The 23,085-nt window shown below is 46.8% G+C and overlaps 1 protein-coding gene across 1 annotated transcript; it reads left to right on the top strand.

The window, feature by feature from the left end:
• Positions 1 to 8,443: 8,443 nt before the first annotated feature.
• On the top strand, positions 8,444 to 22,789 carry LOC106487012 (cholesterol 7-desaturase nvd-like). Its single transcript, XM_067309379.1, has 7 exons — positions 8,444 to 8,756; positions 14,951 to 15,139; positions 17,413 to 17,591; positions 19,058 to 19,183; positions 19,503 to 19,622; positions 20,959 to 21,135; positions 22,631 to 22,789. Exons 1-7 carry the CDS (start codon positions 8,444 to 8,446, stop codon positions 22,787 to 22,789), a joined length of 1,263 nt encoding a protein of 420 aa, XP_067165480.1.
• The last annotated feature ends 296 nt before the right edge of the window (positions 22,790 to 23,085 follow it).

Here is a 23,085-nt window from a genome sequence, read left to right as displayed (position 1 = left end):
TTGTTGGCTCCTCCACCACCTGTGTCAAGAAGTTGGCACCAATGCTCTGCAGGAACCTCCAGGACTGTTTGTGCCTAGCTGTGTTGTCTTTCCAGCAGATATCGGGGTGGTTGAAGTCCCCCATGAGAAGCAGGGCCTGGGATCGTGAGGCTACTTCCAGCTGTCTGTAGAAGGCCTCATCGACTTCCTCTTCCTGATCAGGTGGCCTGTAGTAAACACCCACAACAGTGTCACCCATGCTAGCCTGCCCTTTAATCCATACCCATAAGCTCTCGACTCGCTCTTCATCCACCCCTAGGCAGAGCTCAATACATTCCAGTTGCTCTCTCACATAAAGAGCAACTGCACCACCTCGCTTTCCTGGCCTGTCTTTCCTAAAAAGCACGTAGCCATCCAGGACAGCACTCCAGTCATGCGAGCTATCCCACCATGTCTCTGTAATGGCAATGAGATCATGGCCCTGCGACCGCACACACATCTCTAGTTCTTCCTGTTTGTTCCCCATGCTGCATGCATTGGTGTAGAGGCATTTCAGCGAGGTGATCGAGCATGCAGGTTTCCCAGGAGGGGTAAAAGAGGATCCTCCACAGCCACATCCCATGCGCACTTCCCTGGCTACATTCACCTGCTGGAGGTGTCCCGACTTGAGCTGTCTTTTGCCAACTACCCTGGCACTATAACTCTTATAACTATAACTGTAACTTATAACTTCCCCCATCTTTCCTAGTTTAAAGCCCTCCTTACCAGGTTGGTCAACCTGTTGGCAAAGACCCATGTGCCCCGCCTCATGAGGTGGATCCCATCTCTCCCAAGCACTTGTCGATCTTCAAACAGGGTCCCACAGTCATAGAAACCAAAACCCTGTTGCCAACACCAGCGGCGCAGCCAGTTGTTAACTTGGAAAAATCTGTCTCCTCCTCCTCTTCTCATCCATCCCCCTCACTGGCAGGATTGAGGAAATGACGACCTGGGCTCCCAGACCCTTGACCACCATCCCCAGAGCTCTGAAATCCTGCCTGATGGTCTCCAGTTTGCCCTTGGTGTCATTAGCACCCACATGGAAGAGCAGCAGTGGGTAATAGTCCAAAGCGTGGACAAGCCTTGGCAGTCTTCCCATGATGTCTCGTACGCGAGCACCTGGCAGGCAACAAACCTCTCTAGACATGAGGTCAGGTCAGCAGATAGGTGCCTCTGTCCCCCGCAGCAGGGAGTCCCCCACAACAATCACCCGCTGCTTCTTCCGGGCATTCCAGCAAGGCACAGGGTCTGTTGTCCCAGTTACTTCCCTTGCAGCCATGCCCATCTCCTCCTCATCCTGGAGGGCACTAAACCTGTTCTTCAGCTGCAAGTCTTTGGGAGGAGTAGGAGCCTTTCTCTTCTCACGAGCAGTGACCAGCTTCCAGCCTTCTTCTACGGTGTTATGATGTACCGTTTCACAGGCACAGAGCCCTCTGTCAGTTCCACTGCTGTGGGGGGGTTGGGACTCATGGAGCTATAAGGTCTCCAAAAATACCCCGTCTCTCTCTTGCTCATCTTCTCAGATGCTACACAGCCTACTGACTTCCTCCTGTAACTCCCTTACCTGATGACAACTCATCAACAGCAGCACACCTTCTGCAGAAGAGCTGACCATCAGCCCAGGCCTCCCAGAGAGGCCCCAAGCACTCCCTGCAGCCTGAGACCTGTAAAGCTGCATCAGCTGTCAGAGGGTCTGTTTGGGTTGAAGCCTCTGACACAGCTGGTGCAGCAACTCCAACAGCTACTGGGGAATATGCTCTGCAGCATGTCATGACCATACCTGAGGAAGCATACACTACTGGGATTGGAGATGAAGGCGCCTTCTTGCACCCTTCTTCACAAACTGCTGTATCTGTTAACTGCCTCTGTTAGCTGCACTCTAAGCCTGGCTCTTACATAGGCCTCTCCCTAGCATTGACACACAGGGTGCTTGACCCACCCTAATCAAGGGCCACCTGGATCAAAGACCCCAACTCCCTCTGATCAGGGGCAACCAAGAGAGCTCGTTAGCAGCAGCTACACCTAGCTAGAGCTTCTCCCAGGAGAAGTTAAGGCCTCCTGCAGTTGTCCTTGCCTAACTCCCCTTTCCTGTTAGCAGCAATCACCATCTAGTTCCTCAGGGTCCCCAGAAAGCCCCCACAACTTCCAACACTTTCCTCAAAAGTTCTAAGCAGAGCCCAGACACTGCTGTGCAAACTGCTGCGTCTGTTCGCTGCCTCTGTCAGCTGCACACCACAGTCCTTCATGCTTTCCAGCAAACACTCCTCCACACTCTCTACTCTCTGCATACTCCTACAGCCCCTTGCCCTTCTCTCTGAACTCACCTGTCAGACACGCTGCCTTTCCTGCTGTCAGCGAGTTGAACAAGACTGGCAGCCAAGAGGCCCATCTCAGGGCCCTTGGCACCACTGAAGAGGAGTAGAGCTAGACAGGCCAGGGTGTCCACAATAACTCAATAAATCTTGCTGTTGGGATGTGACTGCCCTCCTTGGTGAGGTATTGATGACATCCAGGACTACCAGATTTGCTTCCTTTGTCTCCAGGGACTCTCCTCTGGGGACACCAGAGGCTGCTGTTGCACCAGCAAATCTCAGTCCTGTTCACTGAAAGATTTGGTGGTGTGAGCCCCAAGCGAGCATGTGGAGATAGCCCAACCATTTGAACAGGCTGACTGGAGACATACCGAAAGGGCCAGATTCCACGGGAAAGGTGCTCACCTGGCCAAACAAGGTCCTCCAGAAGGCTGTAAGTCCCCAGTAGCGTCCAGGTGGTGACAGCCTTCACTGGCAGGCAGAAGTGCCAGCTTGTTGTGCCCTACCAAATGGAGAGTGAGACCTCTGTGCACACCTAACCTCTTTGAGCTGGGACAAACCCGAAAAGGGAAAAGGGAAAAGGGGTCAATGATAAATGTGGCACTCTGAAACTTGCAAGCCCTCTCAAGCCAAGCATTTTGAGAGACAGGGCGTTGTCTTTACAGTGATGGGCCCAGAAATGAGGAAGAGTTCCCACCTTCACACCTCTAAAACCTAATTTTGGGATGAGAGAGCACACATCTAAGCAGAGCCTTTTTACCTGCTTCCTTGAGCCTCCTGCCTCCCCCCCCACCAGGAACTCATCACACTGCTCAGAGCTCCCTTCTGCCCTGCAACCCAGCTCTGTGCTGCCCCAGCCTGGCTTCCCAGGACTTGTGGGGATGCCAGGCTGTGGGGAGCTACAAGCTTGGCATGGGTAGAGCTACTGGGGGGGGGGCCTGGGAAGAACAGCCCTTCCCCAGGGCCTTCAGCTGCTTCAATTCTGGGGCTTCAGCTCATGACCTGATGTGCATCTGTCCCCTCCAGCAGTGAACAGTGCCTAGGACATCTGAGTACTCTTGGCTTCATGTTGCTCCTGGGAAGTTTTCATGTCTTTGTGTATGTTTAACTAGCTCTGGGGGCTCCCCAGGCCAAGCAACTCCCATGTGAAAGCTCTCTACTGTGGGAGAACAGAAAAGTAAGAGGGTTGCTTTCCAACCTGCCAGATGCGGCTTTTCAAAGACACCAAACATGATAAATGTGAGGCATAGGGCCTCAGGAATAGCTTTGGAGGATGGTGAGCAAGCCAGATAAAGCCAGAGCTGACCCATTTGTGCTAATATGGCATGCAGGAGCTGAGTGGCACCAGAGTTTCAGCTGCATTTGATGTACTTCACCCCAGGAGCCATCCGGCAGGCTCCAGAGTGGCCTGGGTGTGCACCAGCACACTCCCAGAACAGATAATTAGTGGATTAGGACTCAAATGTGAAATCAAAAGTCCAACAATGTGACAGTGAACATGCATCTCTTGATCTCTGTGCCTCCCTGTCATGTGTGATTGACTTTTGCAAGAAAATTAAGACATCAACAGATAGATTGATTGCACAGCTTTTGTTTTATTATGAAACCAGCCTAAAAACAAAGACAGACATGCTGAAACAAGGTCTAACAAGCACTGTTTCTGAAGAAAATACTGTTTTTACCTCATCCGCTTCCCTTAAGGTATCTGTAATGAACTCACAACTCAGTACATCTGGAAAGCAAGACAGTCTCAAGGTGGGCCTCCTGGAAAGAGGAACACACAGTTAGGGTTATCTTGTGAAAAAAAATCATCACAAATCCCTGTGGCCAAGAATGCAGTTTTCCAAGGTTTCATCCTCCTTCTGTAGTTGTGTGAATTGTCCTTTACTTCCTACTTCAATTGCCATGTCAAAGGAAGCATGGAAAAGTGAGGATACACTGGAAATGTTTGACTTTATGGCCTTAAACTTCTTTCAGACTTTCTATTTTTCTGTAGAGTTAAACTTTATGGTTGCTTGAAACCAGCTGAAATGTCTCTACCAAACACAGGAAGTGGAGAATTCCAGTCCAAGTTCAGCAAATTCATAATTGTGCAAATTCATAAGCATACAAAATCTGGGTTTTGTAAATGGTGAAAGGTGTTCAGCATCTGTAACCGTAGACACTACTTCAAATCCCAAACAAATTTTTCTTTTATTATATCTAAGGTTGCTATGTACTAATCAGAAGAAGACTCTCAAAATATCTTGAAAATAAATGCAAAGATAATAGCCTACAGAAACCACAATTACCTCAGCAATATTTAATTATACCCAGGTAACATGATTTACAGAAACATTTGTTAATCCCTAAACCCAAATGTTCCAAATTCTTCCTCTTCCATTTCCTAACTATGTCTTGAGATGGTCCCGCTGGAAGTCTTTGCCCAGCTTTCTATGAGAAGTTAAGAATGAAAGGGAAACCTTTGCACTGAATTTGGCTCCCCTCTAGCATGGGCTGTGTTTCATCCTAGTACTGTTAATCCCCAGCATATACATGAGCCAGACACTTGAGAAAGCAGGAGAACACAGGGTAGAGCCGGCTGTCTGGCATGTGCTCAGAGGTCCTGCATTACTCAGCAAGCTCTCTGGGTGCCTCTGCCATTATCCCCAACCAGGAACTCCTAACACCATGCTATGGATCCTTTATGCCCAGTCTATAAATATCTTCTGCATTCAATCATCTCTAGCACCCAGGGGTCCTGGGCAGCCTTCATATATTGAGGGCTGTGTACATTTCTGTTCCTTGGCCCAGCCTGTGCATGCACTCCTCCTTCCTCTATGTCCAGGGAAGACAAGGTTCCCACAGTGCCATGCCAGGTGTGTCCTGTTGCTTCCCTGCCCGGGAGCTGTCCTTGTCCCACAAGAGATGCAGTGGGTATTCTGGCTTTCTTGTTTTTGCTTGCAAGATGTCTTGGGAGAAAAAGCGGAGTGGAGGTGCTGGTAAAGGCTCCAGCCAACCAGTTCTTTGACAGAGCCCTTTGACAGAGCTTATCATGGTGATAGCTATTGCTGCTGACTCTATGCACCAATACCCAGGGGTTCCCTGTGTCTCCCATTTTCTCTTCTTTCATTTTCTGATTTGTCTCCTACTCGACCCAATTATGCCCACTCATATATTCCTTTAAACTTGGTAAAGGGTCAAATATGACCTTAAAAAGAAAGTGCTAAATTGAGACAAAGATCCAGCTAGTTCAGGGTCTAGCAGTAGATGCCTTCTAATTTTTAAGACTCCAAGTCTATTTATTCTAATTTTTCCTCCTATAGCAACCATTCCCTACTCCTAATCACTTTTCTACTTTCTCTGTATCTCTTCTAGGTTTACTCCATCCAAAATGAAGTGGCCACTATCATGTCTCATACACCATGCAGTAGACCAATCATGTGCAGATGTTTTTTGCTGTGTTCTCAAATACTTTCCTAATTAATCTTGAAGGAGGGCTATTATGCCTGAAAGCATGTCAGCTTTTTCCAACTATATCATCTGGTCTGACAGAAAATATTATTGTCCTCCGTGGACCTTGCCTCTCTTATACACTTAGATCATCATGGCTAAAAAACCATGAATACCAATTATTCCTAACATTGTCTTTTTGAGCAGCATGGAGCAGTGAGTAGATGCATTCAGAGAACAAGTCAAGTAATGCTAGATCTCTTTACGAGTGCTAATTAGTAGCTAACCTTCTCTTGCGGATTTTCACCACATGCATTATATTTCACTTGCAGAGACTGCTGTTTACCTGCCAGTCACTTAAGAGATTTGTAAGGCTTTCTTTTGCATTAGTTCATGGTCAGCTTTACATTTTACTATACTGAATAATTTAGAATCATCTTAATCAGATGATTTAGTCATCTATTTGTCTTGTTTGGGATGATTCTTTATGAACATGCTGAACATTGAAAAAAATGCAGATACCTGCTCTCCACTGTAGCTGAACATTTACTCCTTTTCTTTGTTTCCTATCTTCTAACCAGTTGGTAACACAGAAGAGGACCATCCCTGTTATTTCAGAATTATGTAAGGGCATTCTGCAACAGACGTTATGGGTAGTGTCTTGAAAATCCAAGTGAACAAAGTATTAATTCCTTTGTTGACTCCTCCAGAGGACTCAGATATTTGAGACATTACTTCTCTTTATAAATGTGATGTTGACTCTTCCTCAACAGAGAATATTAATTCTTGTGTCTGTTCATCCCTTTATTGCAGTGTCTAATGGATTTGCCCATTACAGTAGTAAGACTTATTGGTCTGCAGTTCCCCAAACCACTCCAGGAGTCCTCTTTAAAAATCAGTGTCACATTTATCGTGCTCCATATTCTTATGCACTTAGAGAAGTTTAAGCAACAGTCTGCACACTCTGATTCATCATTTCAATTCTTTAGAAAGTTCTGAGTAGCTCTTACTTGGTCCTGATGCTTCATCAGTGGTAATTTTATCAGTCTGTCTCCAAGACCTCATCAACAGAGACTTCCATTTGAGACAATTCCGTAGATTTGGCCTCCATTAGACAAAAGTTCTGCTATGAGAACATCTCTGATTCCTGCCATGGTGGTTGCCAACATCAGGAATGAAAGTAACATTTCTACCATGACTTTGACTTCTTCCTGTGCCCCTTCTATTGTTCAGTCAAGTTGTGGCCCCATCAATTCTCTGGATTTTTTTTATTGTTTTTTGTTTGTTTGTTTGTTTGTATGTTTGTTTTTTGCTACTGATGTATTTATTATGTGATTTTATGCCCTTAGCAAGTTGCTCTTGAAAAATGCTTCTTTGACCTGTCTTATTCTGGCTTTATGTTTCACTTGCCAAAGTTCCTGGTTTCTTCCTTTTCTTCATTCAGACAGGACTCCTAGACTTCTGAAAGATGCCTGTTTACTTTTAACTGTTGTGTTCAGCCTACCACTTAACTTCACTGGCATTCTTCTCTTAAAAAGGTTTCCAGTAGGTCATATATATTTATCTGAACCTTTAATGTGAGGTCTTCAAGCAATTCACCCTGTCTGAATTCCCCTTTTTTAGTTGCTCATTCTAATTTTGCTTCAGCCAGCTGCTCCATTTCTATGTAGTTTTCCCTTTTAAATGACTTAGTACTATGGTGGGGATTTGGGGTCATTTCTACTCCTAGGAGGGTCTGACAGTAAGTACATGATTAGCAATAAGTGATTTTTCTAGTTACCTCTTGAACCTGTGTATTCCTTAGGATTAAATCAAACTTTATTTTTCTGCCTCACTTTACCAGCAAGCTGACATGTGTAATAGCCCAGTCTTTGGTCTCTCTGTCATGCTCTGATTTATCCTCTCTTCACAGAAGGGATCCAAGCCCCCCACCATCCCTGTGTTTTCTGTGTTGGTACCTCTCTGAACTGATCATGTACTCTGTGGGACATGTCAGAGTCTTGGTCAGGTGGCTGATGTTATAGATAGCCCCAACATCTGGTTCCTCCTTTCTAAGCAGGAAATACCAGCTCAGAAGGGTGATGAGGTATTTATTGATCTAATTAATGTATCTACCCTATTGGAGAGCCTTCTGGTGCACCACTCTCATGAGGAAGAATTTTTTCTTTACACACAAGTGGAGTTCCCTTTTTTGCAATTTGTGCTCATTGCCTCTTTTGCTATGCACCCCCGAGAAGAGCCTGGCTCCCTCTGCTCTGTAAACCCTTTAGCTAGCAGAAGACTGAAATTAGACCCCCTTGTTTGCTTCCCTTTCTCCAGGAAGAACAAATCCTGCTCTCTCAGCCTTTTCTCTGTGCTGGGTGCTCCACACTCCGTCCTCGACCCTCTTTGCTGAACGTCCCAGTTTGCTGGCCTCTCCCTTGCCCCGAAGATCCCCCAAATGGATGCTCCAGACACAGCTTCGCGAAGGCTGAGCGGAGGGCAATAACCATCTCCGTCTCTGAGCTGGCCGCGCTCCCACCAGCGCAGCCCGGGTTGCCCATGGCCGGGACCCCCGGCGGGCCCCGCGGGGCGGTGAGCCGAGACCCGGTCCCTGGGTGCGGCACCCGGCTGGGCGGAGCGGGGCGGCGGGGCCGGCCGGGCTATAAGGGCGCGGGGCGGCGGGGCCGGCCGGCCGGGCGATGGGCAGCGTGCGGTGGGGCGGCGCGGTGCTGCTGGCGGCGGCGGCTGCGGGGCTGGCGGCGGGGCCGGGGCGCGGGGCGCTGCCGGCCGCCGCGCTGCTCTTCCTCCTCCTCCTCCTCCTCCTCCTGCTCGCGTGCGCCCGGCCGCTGGAGCTGCGGCGCGGCCCGGGGCAGGTGGGCTGCCTGCCGGTGTCTGGGCTGAGCCGCGCCCGCCGCCCCGGAGCCACCCCGCCGCCCTACCCCAACGGCTGGTACCGCCTGCTCGACTCCCCGCAGCTGCCCCGCGGCGCCGTCCTCAGCGTCGCCCTGCTCGGTGAGTGTCCCCGCGGGCGGGCTCCCCCCCGGCACCGACGGCTCCCCGCCCGGGCTCCCCGCCGGGGCACCGGAGGCATCTTGCACCAGGCTCTCCGCCGGGACCTCCCGCCCGTGGCTCCTTGCCGGGGTACCGGTGGCGTCGCGACTCGAGCTCCTTGCCGGCGTGCCGGGGCACCCCGGCCCGCGCTCCCTCAGGGGCTTCCCTGCCCAGGCTTTCCCCCGAGGCATGGAGGCATCACCGCCCAGGTTCCCTGCTGGCGTACAGGGCATCTCGCTGCCTGGGCTCCCTGCCAGGGTATCAGGGCATCGTCGCTCAGGGTCCTAACCAGCATACAGGACACCTCATTGTCTGAGCTCTGCTCCTGGGCATTGCTGCCCCCATCTCCCCCATGTCCTGGGGGGTGGGAGTGGCGGCTCAGGCTGCTTCGGAGGGGCTCTGGGCTTGTCCAGGGTCCTGCAATCCTGGCAATGAGTTTGGACTCGTGTAAGTGCCTTAGTCCTCAGCAGAGTTGTTTCTGGGTTAAAATCCCTCTGATCCAGTGGTGACCCTTCACTACTAAGGAATGGTGTTTCCTGGGTGTGTTTTCAAGAGCCTTCCTCTCCTGTCAAGTTTTTTTTCATATAATGGGAACAATTCATTTCAATATTTGTGTCCTGGAGAGCCACCACCAGTCTGTCTGTTACACTAGAACTTTCTTGGTTGTCTATCCAAAGCCTAGTTTCTGGGGCTCAGTTCTCTGGATCTGACTAAAATGTGCTGGTAAAAACACTTTTAGTTGCGGAGTGACAATAATGTACTGGTGTCAGAAAGACTGATCATTAAATAAGACTGTTGAACAACCCAAAGCTTCCAGGTTTGTGCATATCTAATTTACTTTGCATGGAGTGTCTGAGCATAGACTGGAAATGAGGTCCTGCTCCAGAGGATGTGAGTGAGAGGAGATGAAAGAATAAAAAACATTTGACCCAGTTTCTACGAGATCCAACCTTTGAGGCTAGAGACCTTTCAAAACATGGCATTGAACATGCAGAAAAGCCTCATTCTCTCTTGGGATTGTAAATGTGGGGTGAATGCTGCTTTGACCTTCATGGGCAGCACTGCTGTCCAGGTTCTTGCTGTGGTGAAGCTGCTCTGACTTACAGTGGAAGCCACAATTGCTCAGAGTTGCTCAGTGGCTCCCGTGCAGGAAAAGCCCTGAGAGCATCCTCCAAGTTGCTATCTCCCAAATGCTGTGTTCCCAGCCAGAACTCCAGAACTGCATGGTAGCCTTGGGGATTTTTATGTGCCTTGTGCTATTTCTGGCAAAAATAGCAATTTGTTTTCCATAAAGGAAATATAGGTTTATTTCACAGGAAAACATCCATGCCTGTACATGGTTGTTAGTACTCTAGGTATTCACTTGCAATAGAGCTTCTCAGTTTATGGTAAGCCAGGATATTGTCCTCTCAGGATATTGGCCTCATAAGCCAGAGCAGAGATCAGCTTGTTCTCTAGCTCTGCTGGCTCCAGAGTGCAAAGGCCAGAGACAAAAGCAGAATTCACTCAGGAGTCCTGGATGAGCTTTTTGGGCAGCCCAGCAAGCTCTGGCTCTGGGCACTGCCTTAAATCTCCAAGGCAGAAGAGCTCCAGACTACCTATGAGAAAGAAACTTTTAGAAGTGAACCATTCTTGGAGAAAAACTGTCTCTTAAAACTCAGATGCAGACACCAGCCTGCAGGGTTGCTCCTTGAGGTGTGTGAGGGAGGGGACTGGAGACCTCCCAAGAGCACAGTACCCCAGTACTCTGACTGCAGTGTTCTGGTTTAACCTACCCCTGTTTCTCCTTTGTGTTTCTGCACAGCTGCTGCTCCCAGTGAACCTGTAACACCTCCAAAGGCTGTTCAGGCAGAAGCCCTTTCCCTGCTTTTCCCCACTTTGCCTTGAACCTCAGGTCAGGTAGTGAGGCTGGTTAGTGAAAGAAGAAAATGCTGATGCTTAAAAATTGGGGGCAGAGAGAAGGACCTTCACCTTGAGTCCATACACTCCCTTGTGCCTTGTGCCAACAAAAAAATATATGAGAGCCTTCCAAAAGGACTGTGAGGAAACAGTGCCAGGCTTCCTGGGTAAGGAGGGATGTCCAGGTATTGGACTACAATGATACATTTCTGCCAGATCAAAGGATGGGTAAATTTTCAGGGTTTCCTTTTCTTTGCCCTGATAACACAGCTTCCATCAAGTGAAGCGGCTTTGTGTATGGTAGCTTACATTGTGTCATTTGTCATCAGTGTGACTGTCTGGGAGAATATGGACAGAATCTGTCTCCCAAAGTCTAGTTTGCCCTTATTTCTCACTAAGTGAACCTTAAGTTACAGTATCCACTGTAATGACCAAATTTCACAAGCTGATGGAATTGGATCTATGCAAGCCTGAAGCTTAGTATGGAAGACAGAGTGCCCTGGGTTTTAACTGGATTGCTTTAGCAGTGCTTGTTCTCTTTGGCTCTCTTTTACTGTAGAAAAAATACAAACAAGCCCAGACTCAAAGCATTCACCTAAACCATGAGTGCGTTCCTGCTGTGTTTGAAGAAAATGCTGACTCCTTGGCAATGCTTAGCTCCCCTTGTTGGGGAGCAGCAGTGACATTTCCAAATCATACAGGATGCACAATACCCCAAGAAATTGTTTCTGGAGACTTTCAGTTAATTATTGTAGGTGGGGAGAAAAGGAGAAGCAGACTCCCATCTTTAAAATAGCTAGTGGTTCAGAGACATTGGCCAGCCTGATCCAGAAGCCCCCTGTCCTTCTTGGCTGGATTTCTGCTGTCTGATTCAAGGTTTTGATTCTCTTCTCTGTATGTTAGACCAGGTTCTCCAGGGTGTTGACTAACACAACACATTTGTGCTCTACTACTACAATGCACCTGCCAGCTTCAGCAGGGAATATATGTGCTTAAAGAGTTGAGTCCTTGGTTGTCTGTCTGCAAACCTGGAAATCTCTGGAGATCAGAATGGCCATGAATCCTGGCACCTTGAAAGAAAGAAGGTCAAGTGTAATTTTTTATAACTAGTTTGCAGGTTAACAACACCATCAACTGTATTTTCCTTTTGTTGTCTGGTCTGCTGGACTGGAGGGAAATGATCTTTGTGAAATAAGTTGACACCATGATATGGGGTGTGGTAGGAACCTAACCAGTGAAGGAAACTGTCTGTGATCGAGTTGGCATAGACTGTCAGTAGCTTGAGAAAGACATGCATTGTGCAGAAAGGATGCTTTGATTGCCTTGACTAGAACTTGCTAGCTTGTTGTAAGAATACAATTTTAAGTTCTATTTCTTTAAAATAATTCTGTTACTTTTTTTCTATAATCATTTTTCTATGATTTTTATTTTTTGAAATAACTGGCATCATAAATTCCTGGCCCCAGGAGAAAGGGATGGCCAGGGAGAATGGGATGCCAAAAAGGTGGTGCTCACAATCTAATGTGCAGAACAGGAATTGTGTGGGTGAGTTTCTAAGCTTTTGCATCTTTGTAGAAGAAATGAGAGTACAGAATAAGTGCTACTCTGCCAGGTGTAGCACAGTATGAGCACAGATGGGCTGGCCAGAGGGGGAGTGGTGTTCAAACCACTCTGCAGACTGCAGAGTTTGCAGGCTGTGTTTTCCTCTTACAGCAGTCAACACTTGCAGTCCTGAAACCATGTAGAGTGCCCAGGGACAGGTGAGTGCACAGGGATGGGGCCTTTCACTAGCATGGCACAGCCTATTGTTTACAAAGCAAGGCATGAGGTAAGCTAGGGAAATCTCAGGCTTTGTCATGAACATCCATTAAACAGGGATAGTGACTGCACTAAGTTCTTGCTCCCTAAGCTACTAGGTTAAGAGACCTCCCTGAACAGCCCTGGTCTCAAATCAACGCTTGCTGGCATTTGGGAACGTCTCCTTGTGAGGGTAAGCCTCCATTGTGTGCGTTTCTGTAGTCTGGCCATACTTGAATCAAAAATTTTCACCTATACTTTCCTTCTGCGATGCATCCTGAGATCCTTGGCCCGTGGACATCCAGATCCAGCACCTTTTTCAGAGATGGTTCTGTCTGCCTGTATACCAGGGTTTCCTTTCATGCAAAGCAGTGTAGGGCCAAGGGAGGGACATGGTGTCCTGTCCTGTTGTGCTCTGGTACAGAAGGGGGACATAGCTGGCCTGGGAACTCAGAAGCACATTGGAGTCTGTTCATACAGATGTGGCCACTGAGAGCAGGTCTAGGTTTGCTTTCAGGCCAGGTCACCGATGAACAACTGCTGTCCTCGCTAAGGCCTCTGCACTACGTGCATGCTAGCAGGTATTTCAGTACTGCAACCCTCGCAGGTGTGCAGCTGTCTCAGAACAGCTTCTGCTGGTGTCAGGAAAGCACCTGGCATGTATTCAGCCCCTCTAGGTGGAGCATTTATTTATTTAGACAATACTGTGGCGTGCAATGCAGTGTTAGCTAACTTGCACAGCTGGGCAAAGAGCAGTGCCATGACCAGACCTACGGCTATTGTGCAAGTATTCTCTATTTCTCCGTAAGTCAAAGCAAACATTTTAATAGTTCTTTGCTCAACTAACACTGTGCTACCCTGTGGGTGGGGATGAAGAGAGAGATCTCAGAACTGAACACTGACAAATTCTGGTAGGGCAAATCTCATATTGCTTCAGCAAGCACAAGGAATCAGACCCAACTATAGAGAAAAGAGGCTGAGTGCCAGAGCAGTACAGTCCAGCCCAGCCATGTCAGCTCCAACTCTCTCCCTTCATTCCCTGGATGGAGCAGAACAGTCCAGTGCTTCCTTTTGCTTAACTAGAAAACTTCCATTTGCTACCAAGCTGTCAGTGTTTTGGCTCGTAGTCCTTGGCTGTCTCTCCCCAGGGGATGTGATTCTCCGTCGAGTTGCAATGCAGATTGCTCTTGGAGTTCAAAAGCACACCCTGGCACAGATAAGAGGGTACTCCTTTCAGCTAACATTACCAAAGCTCCCCAAAATGTGTAAGCCCATACTCTCTCCTCTAGACGCCCCTCACCAAATGTGGCCCATGACAGAAGCCTCACTTCTCGGGTGAAGGTACGGGAACGGGGTTCTCTTCAAACACAGCTATTGCTTCACCTGGCTGTGCTCTGCTCTGTGTGGAGCCCTCCTTTAGCAGAGGAACGTTGTCAATCTTTAAACATTTGTGTGGTGACACCTATTATCCCACGGCTGAAACAGGCTCCAAGAGCTCCTACACCAGGGCTGAGGGTTAGGGCCACGAGGTTTTAGAGGTGAATGGGCAAAATTGTGCTGCCCACTGCCTGGAGAAAGGAAATGGTCTCAGCATGGATGAGTTTCTGCTCTCCATCAGCCTCCCTGGGAAGCAGGACGGCTACTCAGCCCTGTGGTGTGCCAGCATGCTGCAGGAAGCGGTGGAAACATCTGGCATGAAGGGCCTATGGCATGACTGGTCACTGCAATGGGATGTGTTTTAAACGAGTACCATGAATCAGTGGCCACCAAACCCAAAGCATTTGCTGCAGCATCTGCAGCATCCCAACAGGGACCCTCTTTGCAGTCAGCAAATACCTCCTGGCTCCAATTTGCCTGGAAAGGACCTCCTGTCTGGGAATGTCTCCCCAGACCCTGCACAGTGTCTTTCTCATGCTCTCAACTCTGGGCACTAGCAGGCTGGCTCTGGCAGCAGCCTGGTGCCATCTTGTGGCTGAATAACTCATCTGGAACAATCCTATTTCTGTCCTGCAGCTGCTCTTCCTCTAGAAACGTCCAGTAATAATTTTTAACAGTGTATTTCCTCCCAGGATCCGGTATCCAGGCTACTTCTGGATATCTTTGCACAGGCAGATGCATGCTAAGTAGTAAAACAGCTTGTTAAACTAGCCTGTCAGGCTGCTGTCAGCTGATTGCACAGTCTTTTTGCAAACTGTCATACTAGGATATCAGCTGGGTTCAGCTCTGCTGATGATCCAAGGCAGTCCAGCTATGGAAATCCAACAGAATTGGAACTACCAGGATTAAAAAATATATATATTACTTCTTTGCCTAGGAACCTTTGCATGGTCCTCCTCTTACTTGTCTCTGCTGCCTGTTCGGAAGGGTCTGAGCAATATGTGTCTTACCTGACTGCCTCATGTGGGGATGTTGTTTTCACAGATGACCTTATAACCTCATATTTCTGCCTTGACATTCAGGAGAACAGCTTGCCGCATTTCGCACCCAGGATGGACAGGCGTATGTGGTCGATGCTTACTGCCCTCACCTTGGTGCTAACCTTGCTGTGGGTGGTCGCGTCCTGGGCAACTGCATTGAATGTCCATTTCATGGATGGCAGTTTCGAGGAGAAGATGGAAAATGCACCAGCATCCCATATGCTGAAAAAGGTGAACCCTCCCCAAACCTGAAGAAAGCATCCACAGTAATGGCTGTGCCCAGTGCATCCTCATAAAAAGCTACTCTACTAAGGAAATGGAAACTAAGGTTTTTATAGTAGCTCACTCTCCGTACTCTTCCCCTATTTCATGCAGTGCCCTAATTCTCCTCTTGAGTTGTCTGTGTCCTTGTGTACTTTCCAGTGCACTTTCATATGTTAGATGATAACTGAGACTTTAATCTGGTTAAATAACTACCCTTTTCAATGTTGATAGCCCTGCAATTCCTGTATTTAGCAAGCAGTGTATCATCAAAAGAATATTTTTAACTCTGAATTATGCATTTCACCACAAGCCATGAAAACAAAAAGCATCTGAGCGATGGATCCTGAGGAACTGTTGTGTTTCAGAATTTATTCTGTACTCTGCAATAATAGTCCATACCATGTCAGTGCTTGAATCTGTCATCACCTTAACATCACAGAACCGTCTCTAAATGCCTTTTTTTCCTCCTTTTTAGGTTTAAAGAGGTCTTTTGGTTAGAATCTAGGAAAGCTCTTCAAATACACCTACCTTTTGAATGCACCCTGCATTGTGTAGGAAGAATATCTTACATAAAGTTCATATGCAACAATTACTTTATCTAGTTTCCTTAATCAATTTAAAGCACCAATTTTAAATGCAACTGAAATCAGCAAGCAGATTTAAAATACTTTGAATTTTGCTTTGGCTTGTGTTTCTTAAATATTTTCCTAAAGATGTTCAACTTTCCCTGATTGGGATAGCAAAGAAAATATCAATTAGCAGCAAAACTCAGTCTTTCTGCCAAACAGATAATTTTTCTCAAAGTAAAAGAAACATTTTATCCATATGTGATAATATAAGCAATTTATAGAGCTCACCAAGCAACAATTCCTATTTTTTATTTTGTCAAAAAAAAGCTTAATACTATATTTTTTCTGTTCATATTCACTCAGGAGCTGCATTTGAATGAAAATTTGATTCCAAGTAAGGAGCAAAGGGTGTTTCATTATAAAATGACAAAGAATATTCCAGTCATAGGCAAACGCTTGCCAAAATGCATTGTTCCACTTGAAACTGCTTTATTAAAAGGCATGGTTATCTGCTGTTATTAAGAGTGCAAACTGCAAAGAGCTGCCCTGTTCCCGTTTCAGCCCAAACAGGTCAGGTTGATTTAAACAGATTAAAAAGCCATCTGTGTTCGTGCAGGTCACTTTGAGAGAGAGGTATGTTGGAGCACTCGGGTGGGCAGCTCTGCTGCCAGGTCTGGGGGCAGCCCTGGGCACCAGCGTCACCTGCTCTGGGTGCCAGCCTGTTCATGGGGCACAGCGGGGTGCAGAAAGGGGCAGCGTCTGCAGTCCAAAATGCTGAGGGTGCCCAGGGCCGGCAGAGGAGCACCGGACTTTCAGGAGGCCTCCAGGCAGGCAGGAGAGTCACAGAACCTAACATGGCACTAGATGTCAGCAGGAAAATGAAGCCCTCTTATAGAGAGATGAATCACCCCTGCCATGATCACCAGATTTTCAATTAGAAATATTAGCGATGATCTCCTGCCTCGTTTGGTATTTGCGGATTGAAAAAGAAATGTAAGCTCTCCCATTATTTCACCTCCCAAGTGATTTTATAATTCTGAATAATAAGAAAATGCTAGTCTCTCTGCACTTGCTTGCGAATTGAAAAAAAAAAAAGTAATTAAGGCAAAAGATTTCCATCCAGTAAGAAGCTAAATGTTCTGACACTTTGGTAAATGTAAATATGAAAATATATTTCATTGGAAAAGCTGCAGATATATTCTTAAAGCAACAGATGATACTATAATATTATAACAAAGAATGACTTGAACTCAGGAGTTAAAGACAGCTTTTACTCTCAATATACCTATAACTAAAAACATGGCCTTTTAACTTACTGAAGCTTGAGGAGGGTTCATTGATGCAGCATGCATGTGATTATTTGAATGGTTTTAAGAAGAGTAAAAGTAGTCTATAAAGTAAACAGCCATACTTTCAGCTTATTCCTTAGAAGACTTATGCAAAATACTAAATTGAAATAAAACTGATGCAAGGAAACAATCTTTTATGAGCCTCAGGATCATATCCTGAGGATCAGTGTGCTGAAAGGTTACAAACTCCCCTAGAGAGCCTGTGTCACATTAATATCACCCACACAGATGAGCTCTTAGCTGTAGTTCAGGACAAGGTGATGTTTAACCAATGTCATCCTGGGAAACACCTCTTTTAATCAATGCTTGCTTTCTTCTACAGTGCCAGATTTTGCAAAGGTTCGGACCTGGCCCTCCTGCGAAGTGAACGGGATGCTGCTGGTCTGGTACCACTGTGATGGGGTCAGTCCAACATGGGCTGTCCCCGAGCAGCGGGAGATCACCACGGAAGAGTGGGTGTTTCGTGGGCAAACAGAGCATTTCATCAATGCACACATCCAGGTAGGGGAGCCTGGCAGGGTCTGGTCCCTCCCTGTGTGACTTGGACACTGAGAAACCATGTCCTAGGGAAGGTGCAAGAGGGCTCAACTGTGGTTCATGAGCCTGTGGTTTAGGGTAACTTGCACCTCTTGCCCTTTCCTTTTTAAAAACATCTTCCATGGTTAAGCAGAGAGGAGTTGGCAGCACCATGTAGACATGTGGCCATGCCCATGTCTCGTGTCATCTTGTATAGCCCAATTCAGGCACTCTACCGATTAACCAGTGCTCTGGCTGTGCCCAGTGCCACCAGGCAGTCCCAGTACTGCCAGCAGAGTTTAGAGCTAGAATTATGTCACTGTGATATATACAGGGAATACAGCATATGTTCTCCAAACACAGAACATGTACTTCTTGAATAAAGAACAGATGTTCTGTGTATTTAAAGTGAATCTGTTAATTTACTTTGACTTAAAACTGATTTAATTTTTTTTAAAAAAGATTCTCTAAGAATTGCAGTCAGGAGGCTTTTCAACCAAATAATAGGAGTGGAAGATCATGGTTATTTTGCTGTTAATCTTCATAATCATTGTTATACGCTGGCAAATGTGCCATGTAGAGATACCCTTCTTCAAAATGCCTATTGCTTCCATTGGCTATCAGTGAAAATGAGGCTGGAAATGTGGAAATGTTTTTTGCTGTACCTGGTCTACTTACTAAACCAGTACAAAGGTGGGTGGATTAGAAAGAAATGAAGAAGGTGCAAGAGACATAGGAGATATGGCTTTGGGAGTGAGCAGAAGATGTGTGAGAAGTAGGGAGAACAGGAAAGACTGATGGGATAGTAAAAATTATTTCATGTCTGCTTTTCAGTGCAAACCATCGTGCACATCATGGCTCGCATGCCAGGGCCATTCTGTGCTACTTGTCAAGGTGCTAAAAGACTGGCATATTTGAGTAATAAAAGCAATTAAAACTTCTTAAAAAGTGACATAATGGGGGCAGGCTGGTGTGGTTGGGAGGTTCCAACTGGTTTAAAAATACATGAAATCCAGTCTAGGGGCACAATCACAAAAATACTTTATTCCTTGCAACACTGTTGTTACAGGGCCAGATATAAGGACTCGCTTGAGTACCCTACTTTTGTGGTTGCAAATGTTAACGTGGCTAGATTTCTTTGAGCTTAAAATCAACCCTGAATTTTCTGAGTTACACATGTTTAAATTATTCCCATACACTAGTTAAAAACTGGTACCAAGTCAGTTTGTGCTAAGAGGTCCCCTCCTTCACTCACTTGCCTGCCTCATCCTCTTGCTATGTCTTGTACCTGAGAGCATCTCTGCTGTGGTTGGAGCAATGTGCCCTGGTCTGTATTGCAATAACACTCTGTCTGATGTTATTGCAATACCGTTATTAAATATGTCAGAAAATACAGGTAGCTTGTATCCAAGTCAGCTATCAGACAACTGCAAATTGTTCCCCAATGGCAGGAAATCCCTGAGAATGCAGCTGACACAGCTCATCTGACTTTTCTCCACGGACCAGCTATTCTGAGTGGAACCGATTTGAGATATACAAAGTCCAAGCTGTGGGATTTTATGAAGCATATCTGGAAGGTAAAAGAATTACTACGACTAGCCTATTAGCTGGAAGTCTTCTGAGCCAGATCCCCTTTCTGCTTCAAAGCTTTCCATGAGTCCTGCCTCATCCCCTCTGTCGCATCCCCTTGTTTTCAGAAGTAGCCTATTTTTCATGTCTGTTAGACTTTTAGCCACACTCTCTCATCTGTGCTTATCTCTAGATGGTCTTCACAGCCAGCTTCTTTTACCACCATTTTGGTGTTACCTCCTTTGTGATCTGCAAAGGTCACCCTACCTTAGTTTGTACTCCTGTTTTCTTGGGTCTTCGGACTGAGTCATTTCTCCATCCCTTCAGGCTGAATGGCAGCCAGAGCCAGAGCCCAACAAGCACTGCGCCCAACTGTTGGTTAAACACAGAGCAACTGTGTTTGGAAAACACTTCTCCTTGCTGGATTTGACTGTTTCAGCCAGACAGGTATGTAACATGTTCCATCAAACACCTTGTGTAGATACCAGGGAAAGCAGACAGTTCAGTGATCCTAGACATGGGTACCTGGCCTCAGTTGCCATTTAATCCTTATTGGTAACCTTTAATTACCTGTGACCATATTCGTAAAAAGATTCATTGCTGCTTTGACATATCAGGCCCTTGGAAACTGGGGGTTACTGAGCACTCCTGAAGATGCAAGGTGCAAAATCTGCCACAAACAAAAGAAACTGTCATGAAGTAAGAAAGACTTTCTGTTTCCACCTGTGGAGAGAATCCAGACCCTGGGACATTATGATGCCTGGAAGAGCACCAATATGCCAATATTCTCAATGACTAATCAGGACCGTGCAGCGGTGCAAGGGAGCAGTGTGCAGGGGAATACAACAGAGCTGTTTTTTCTGGCAATGGCTGCAATACAAGTGCCCTGCTCACAGGAGTGCAGCAGGGGCCAGAGCCGCTGCAGCTGCACCTGTGAGGCAGAGGTAGTCAGCAGCACCTTTTGGCTTCTGCCCCTTGCACCAGCCTTGGCTGGCCTCCTCATTTCAAATAGTGAGGATTACTACTTTAACAGTCTTTGTGGCTGGTGAAACATGGTCAGTCCTCCGTGTCAAATACAGAAAGGTAACTTATGAAGAGGTCAAGGGCAGGACATAGTCCTAATCATGTATTCCTCTGTGTTCAGTGTTGAGTACAAGCTGTATGACTGGGATTTTGGAATTCCTATATTTGTGTGTAACCCAGGAGGTCAGACTAGATTATTGCTGTGATCCTTTCTCGCCTTACCTAGGAACCCTGCACACTAAAAGCTCTAACCAGGGGGGTCTTGCAGTTTTTCCTGGAAAAAGAGTCCCTGAGTCTCCTGTTGTGTTGCTGGGAAGTTTGGTGTGCATGCTAAGCTTGTGTCACAACCTCAGTGGGTGGAGGTTCAGGCAGGGCAGCAAGAGCCTCGTGCTAATGCCTTGATCTGGAGGTTTTGCTCTAGGAAAGTGGCCTGTCCTGGGTCTCTGTCCCAGTCCTAGACAGAGTGGTCAATGGCTGCATAAACGGGATGCACTGGGCAGAACAGAGATGTTCACCCATTGCCCTTCTGTGCCACAGCTGTGTTTGGTCTTTGAGGAGCAGGGAAAAGGCTCTAGGAGGTACTCCCATTGCCCTCATTCCTGATGGTGATCTCACCTAAGCGAGAACTTGGTGAGGTGGATAGTCCCTCTGTGTAGCCCATATCCTGACATCTTAAGCAGGTTTCAAGGTGTGGGAGTTGCTGTACCAGAGATCTGGACCACTGGAGAATATTCTGCAAGGGTTCTCTGTTATTCTGCAGGTGGGGCCAGGACTGGTTTTCCTGATTTTTGAGCATGCTTTTCTGGGCCATGGGATCATCCTGCAGACTGTGACTCCCATGGAGCCTCTCCTGCAGAATGTTGTCCACAAAATCTACTACCAGAAGAACATGCCAGCCATAATCCCCAAGTTCATCCTGAAAGCAGAGTGCATACAGGTAAGGTTTCTGAAGAAGACCAGCCAAAGATGGGCCTCTGGAGCTCAGCAGATAGAAGTCACTGGGGAGGAAGAACAGCTGTCTGTCTGGGCTCAGATATATGTCAGAGCAAAGCACTGTGGGATAGATCCTTTCAGTGTTCAGCATGATGTCCTAGTTTCAGTAGCCCAAAGAATTAAACTGGAGCTCTTTGAATTTGTTTCTCATGTAAAGAAGGTCCCTGCAGTGTCTCATCTGTTAAAGACAGCAGAGAGAGAGGTGCTATCCCTCTCCGGTGCATGGACAACTGAAGCACAAGGCTTAAGCAACCTTTCCCAAACTGCAGGAAGTCTTTGACAGAACTAATAACTGAATCCAAATTTCCTCCATCCCAGGCCAGTACTTTAAGGACAGCCTCTTCCCTTTGGCAAGAACTATGCCAAGAAATCCACCTTTTGTTAAACTATCATAAGATTTGGCAACTCTTGCCCCTCCAAAAGAGTTTTTCCATGTCCCTACCACAGAGGGTCACAGAATCAGTGGAAGGACCTTCTAGAAGTCTCCAGCCCAGTATCCCAGTTGTAGCAGGACTATTGCCAAGGTCAGCTCAGACATGGGCTTGTTTAGCTTCAGCTAAGAGCCTTGAAAACCTCCTACTTTGGAGAATGCCCCCCAACTCTCTGGGTGACCTGTTCCATTATTGCCCTACCCACCTTGTTAATTTTTTTTTTTTCCGCTAATGTCCACCTTGAACCCAACCTGCAGTCTCTGGTTGTTACTCCTCGTTATACCATCTGGCACTACCAAGAAGAATCTGACTCCATCATCTTTGTAACTCCCTTTCAAGTAGTTGTAGGCTGCTGTCAGAATAGTTCATGCAATTCCCTTCTGATGTCACTGTTAAAGCTTGGAAACTTTTTGGTCTGACCAGAGAGAGTTTCACTGGCACTACAGTGAAAACTGCTGAAAGGCAATTTTCAGCTGCCAAAAACCTACCCAAAACCAAAATTAGCTGTGCTAGCTCATATTGTACAAATGCTGGCTTAATATTTTGTATTCTTGCTAAGGTGAATGATCAGCACTCATTTCTGCAGAGAATCCACAAAGGAAAACTCCATAGACCTTATAACATGTTTCTGAGTAGACTTCAAGATGTGGATGTTTAATTTATAAACTCCTGGTTGGCTTTCACAAGAGAGTACCAGTGGAGATACAGCCTAACAATTCAAAATCTCAGGTGGAGCAGCTTCCTACTTCACAACAACCATTTCTTTTGCAGCATTAGCTATGATGGGGACATTGCCCAAGCTGGAAATGGCTTCTTGTTTGGTGCTGCAGGGGGGCAAACACGTCTGCTACCAACAGACAAAGCTGTAGTGTTATCAGTTAAAAATAAAATAAACAGTCCTACACTAGGCATTTGGGAGAAATGCTAAAAATAAACCTGGTGTGCAGGTAGCATGCACAAGTTGGTTCAGATTCCTCACCTGAATGTGACCCTCCTTCTTTCCTACAGTTTGAACGTGATATAACCATCTGGAATAACAAGCAGTATCTCCCTAAGCCCCTCCTTGTAAAAGAAGACTCCACCATCCAAAAGCACAGACGCTGGTATGCTCAATTCTACAGTGAGAAAAGCATGAAGTTCACGGCGCAGGAAGGCCTGGACTGGTAAGGCCCTCACTCCCCTCTGCTGAAGGTGGCCAAAAGCCATCAGGTGGCTCCTGCCCATCTGGGCTGGAGGGCAGCAGTGTTGGGCAGGCCTGATTAATATATTGAATTGAGGCACTGGCATAGGGAGGCAAGCCTGAGCCCTGGAGTTCCCCTCCATGCTGAGGTTATCAAAGCTCAAAGGCTGTAACACGCTTGCTCTTATATCTGCACTGTAATGTGTGAACTCACTGTGTACATAAGATAGACAGACCTCCCTCCAAAATGTCCTTGTCTCTCACTGCTGCCATCCCTTCAATC

Source organism: Apteryx mantelli, chromosome 21, assembly GCF_036417845.1.
Source record: "Apteryx mantelli isolate bAptMan1 chromosome 21, bAptMan1.hap1, whole genome shotgun sequence".
In the NCBI taxonomy this organism is placed as follows: Eukaryota; Metazoa; Chordata; class Aves; order Apterygiformes; family Apterygidae; genus Apteryx; species Apteryx mantelli.
Note: the sequence above shows the minus strand (reverse complement) of the source record. Positions and strands in the feature narration are given on the sequence as shown.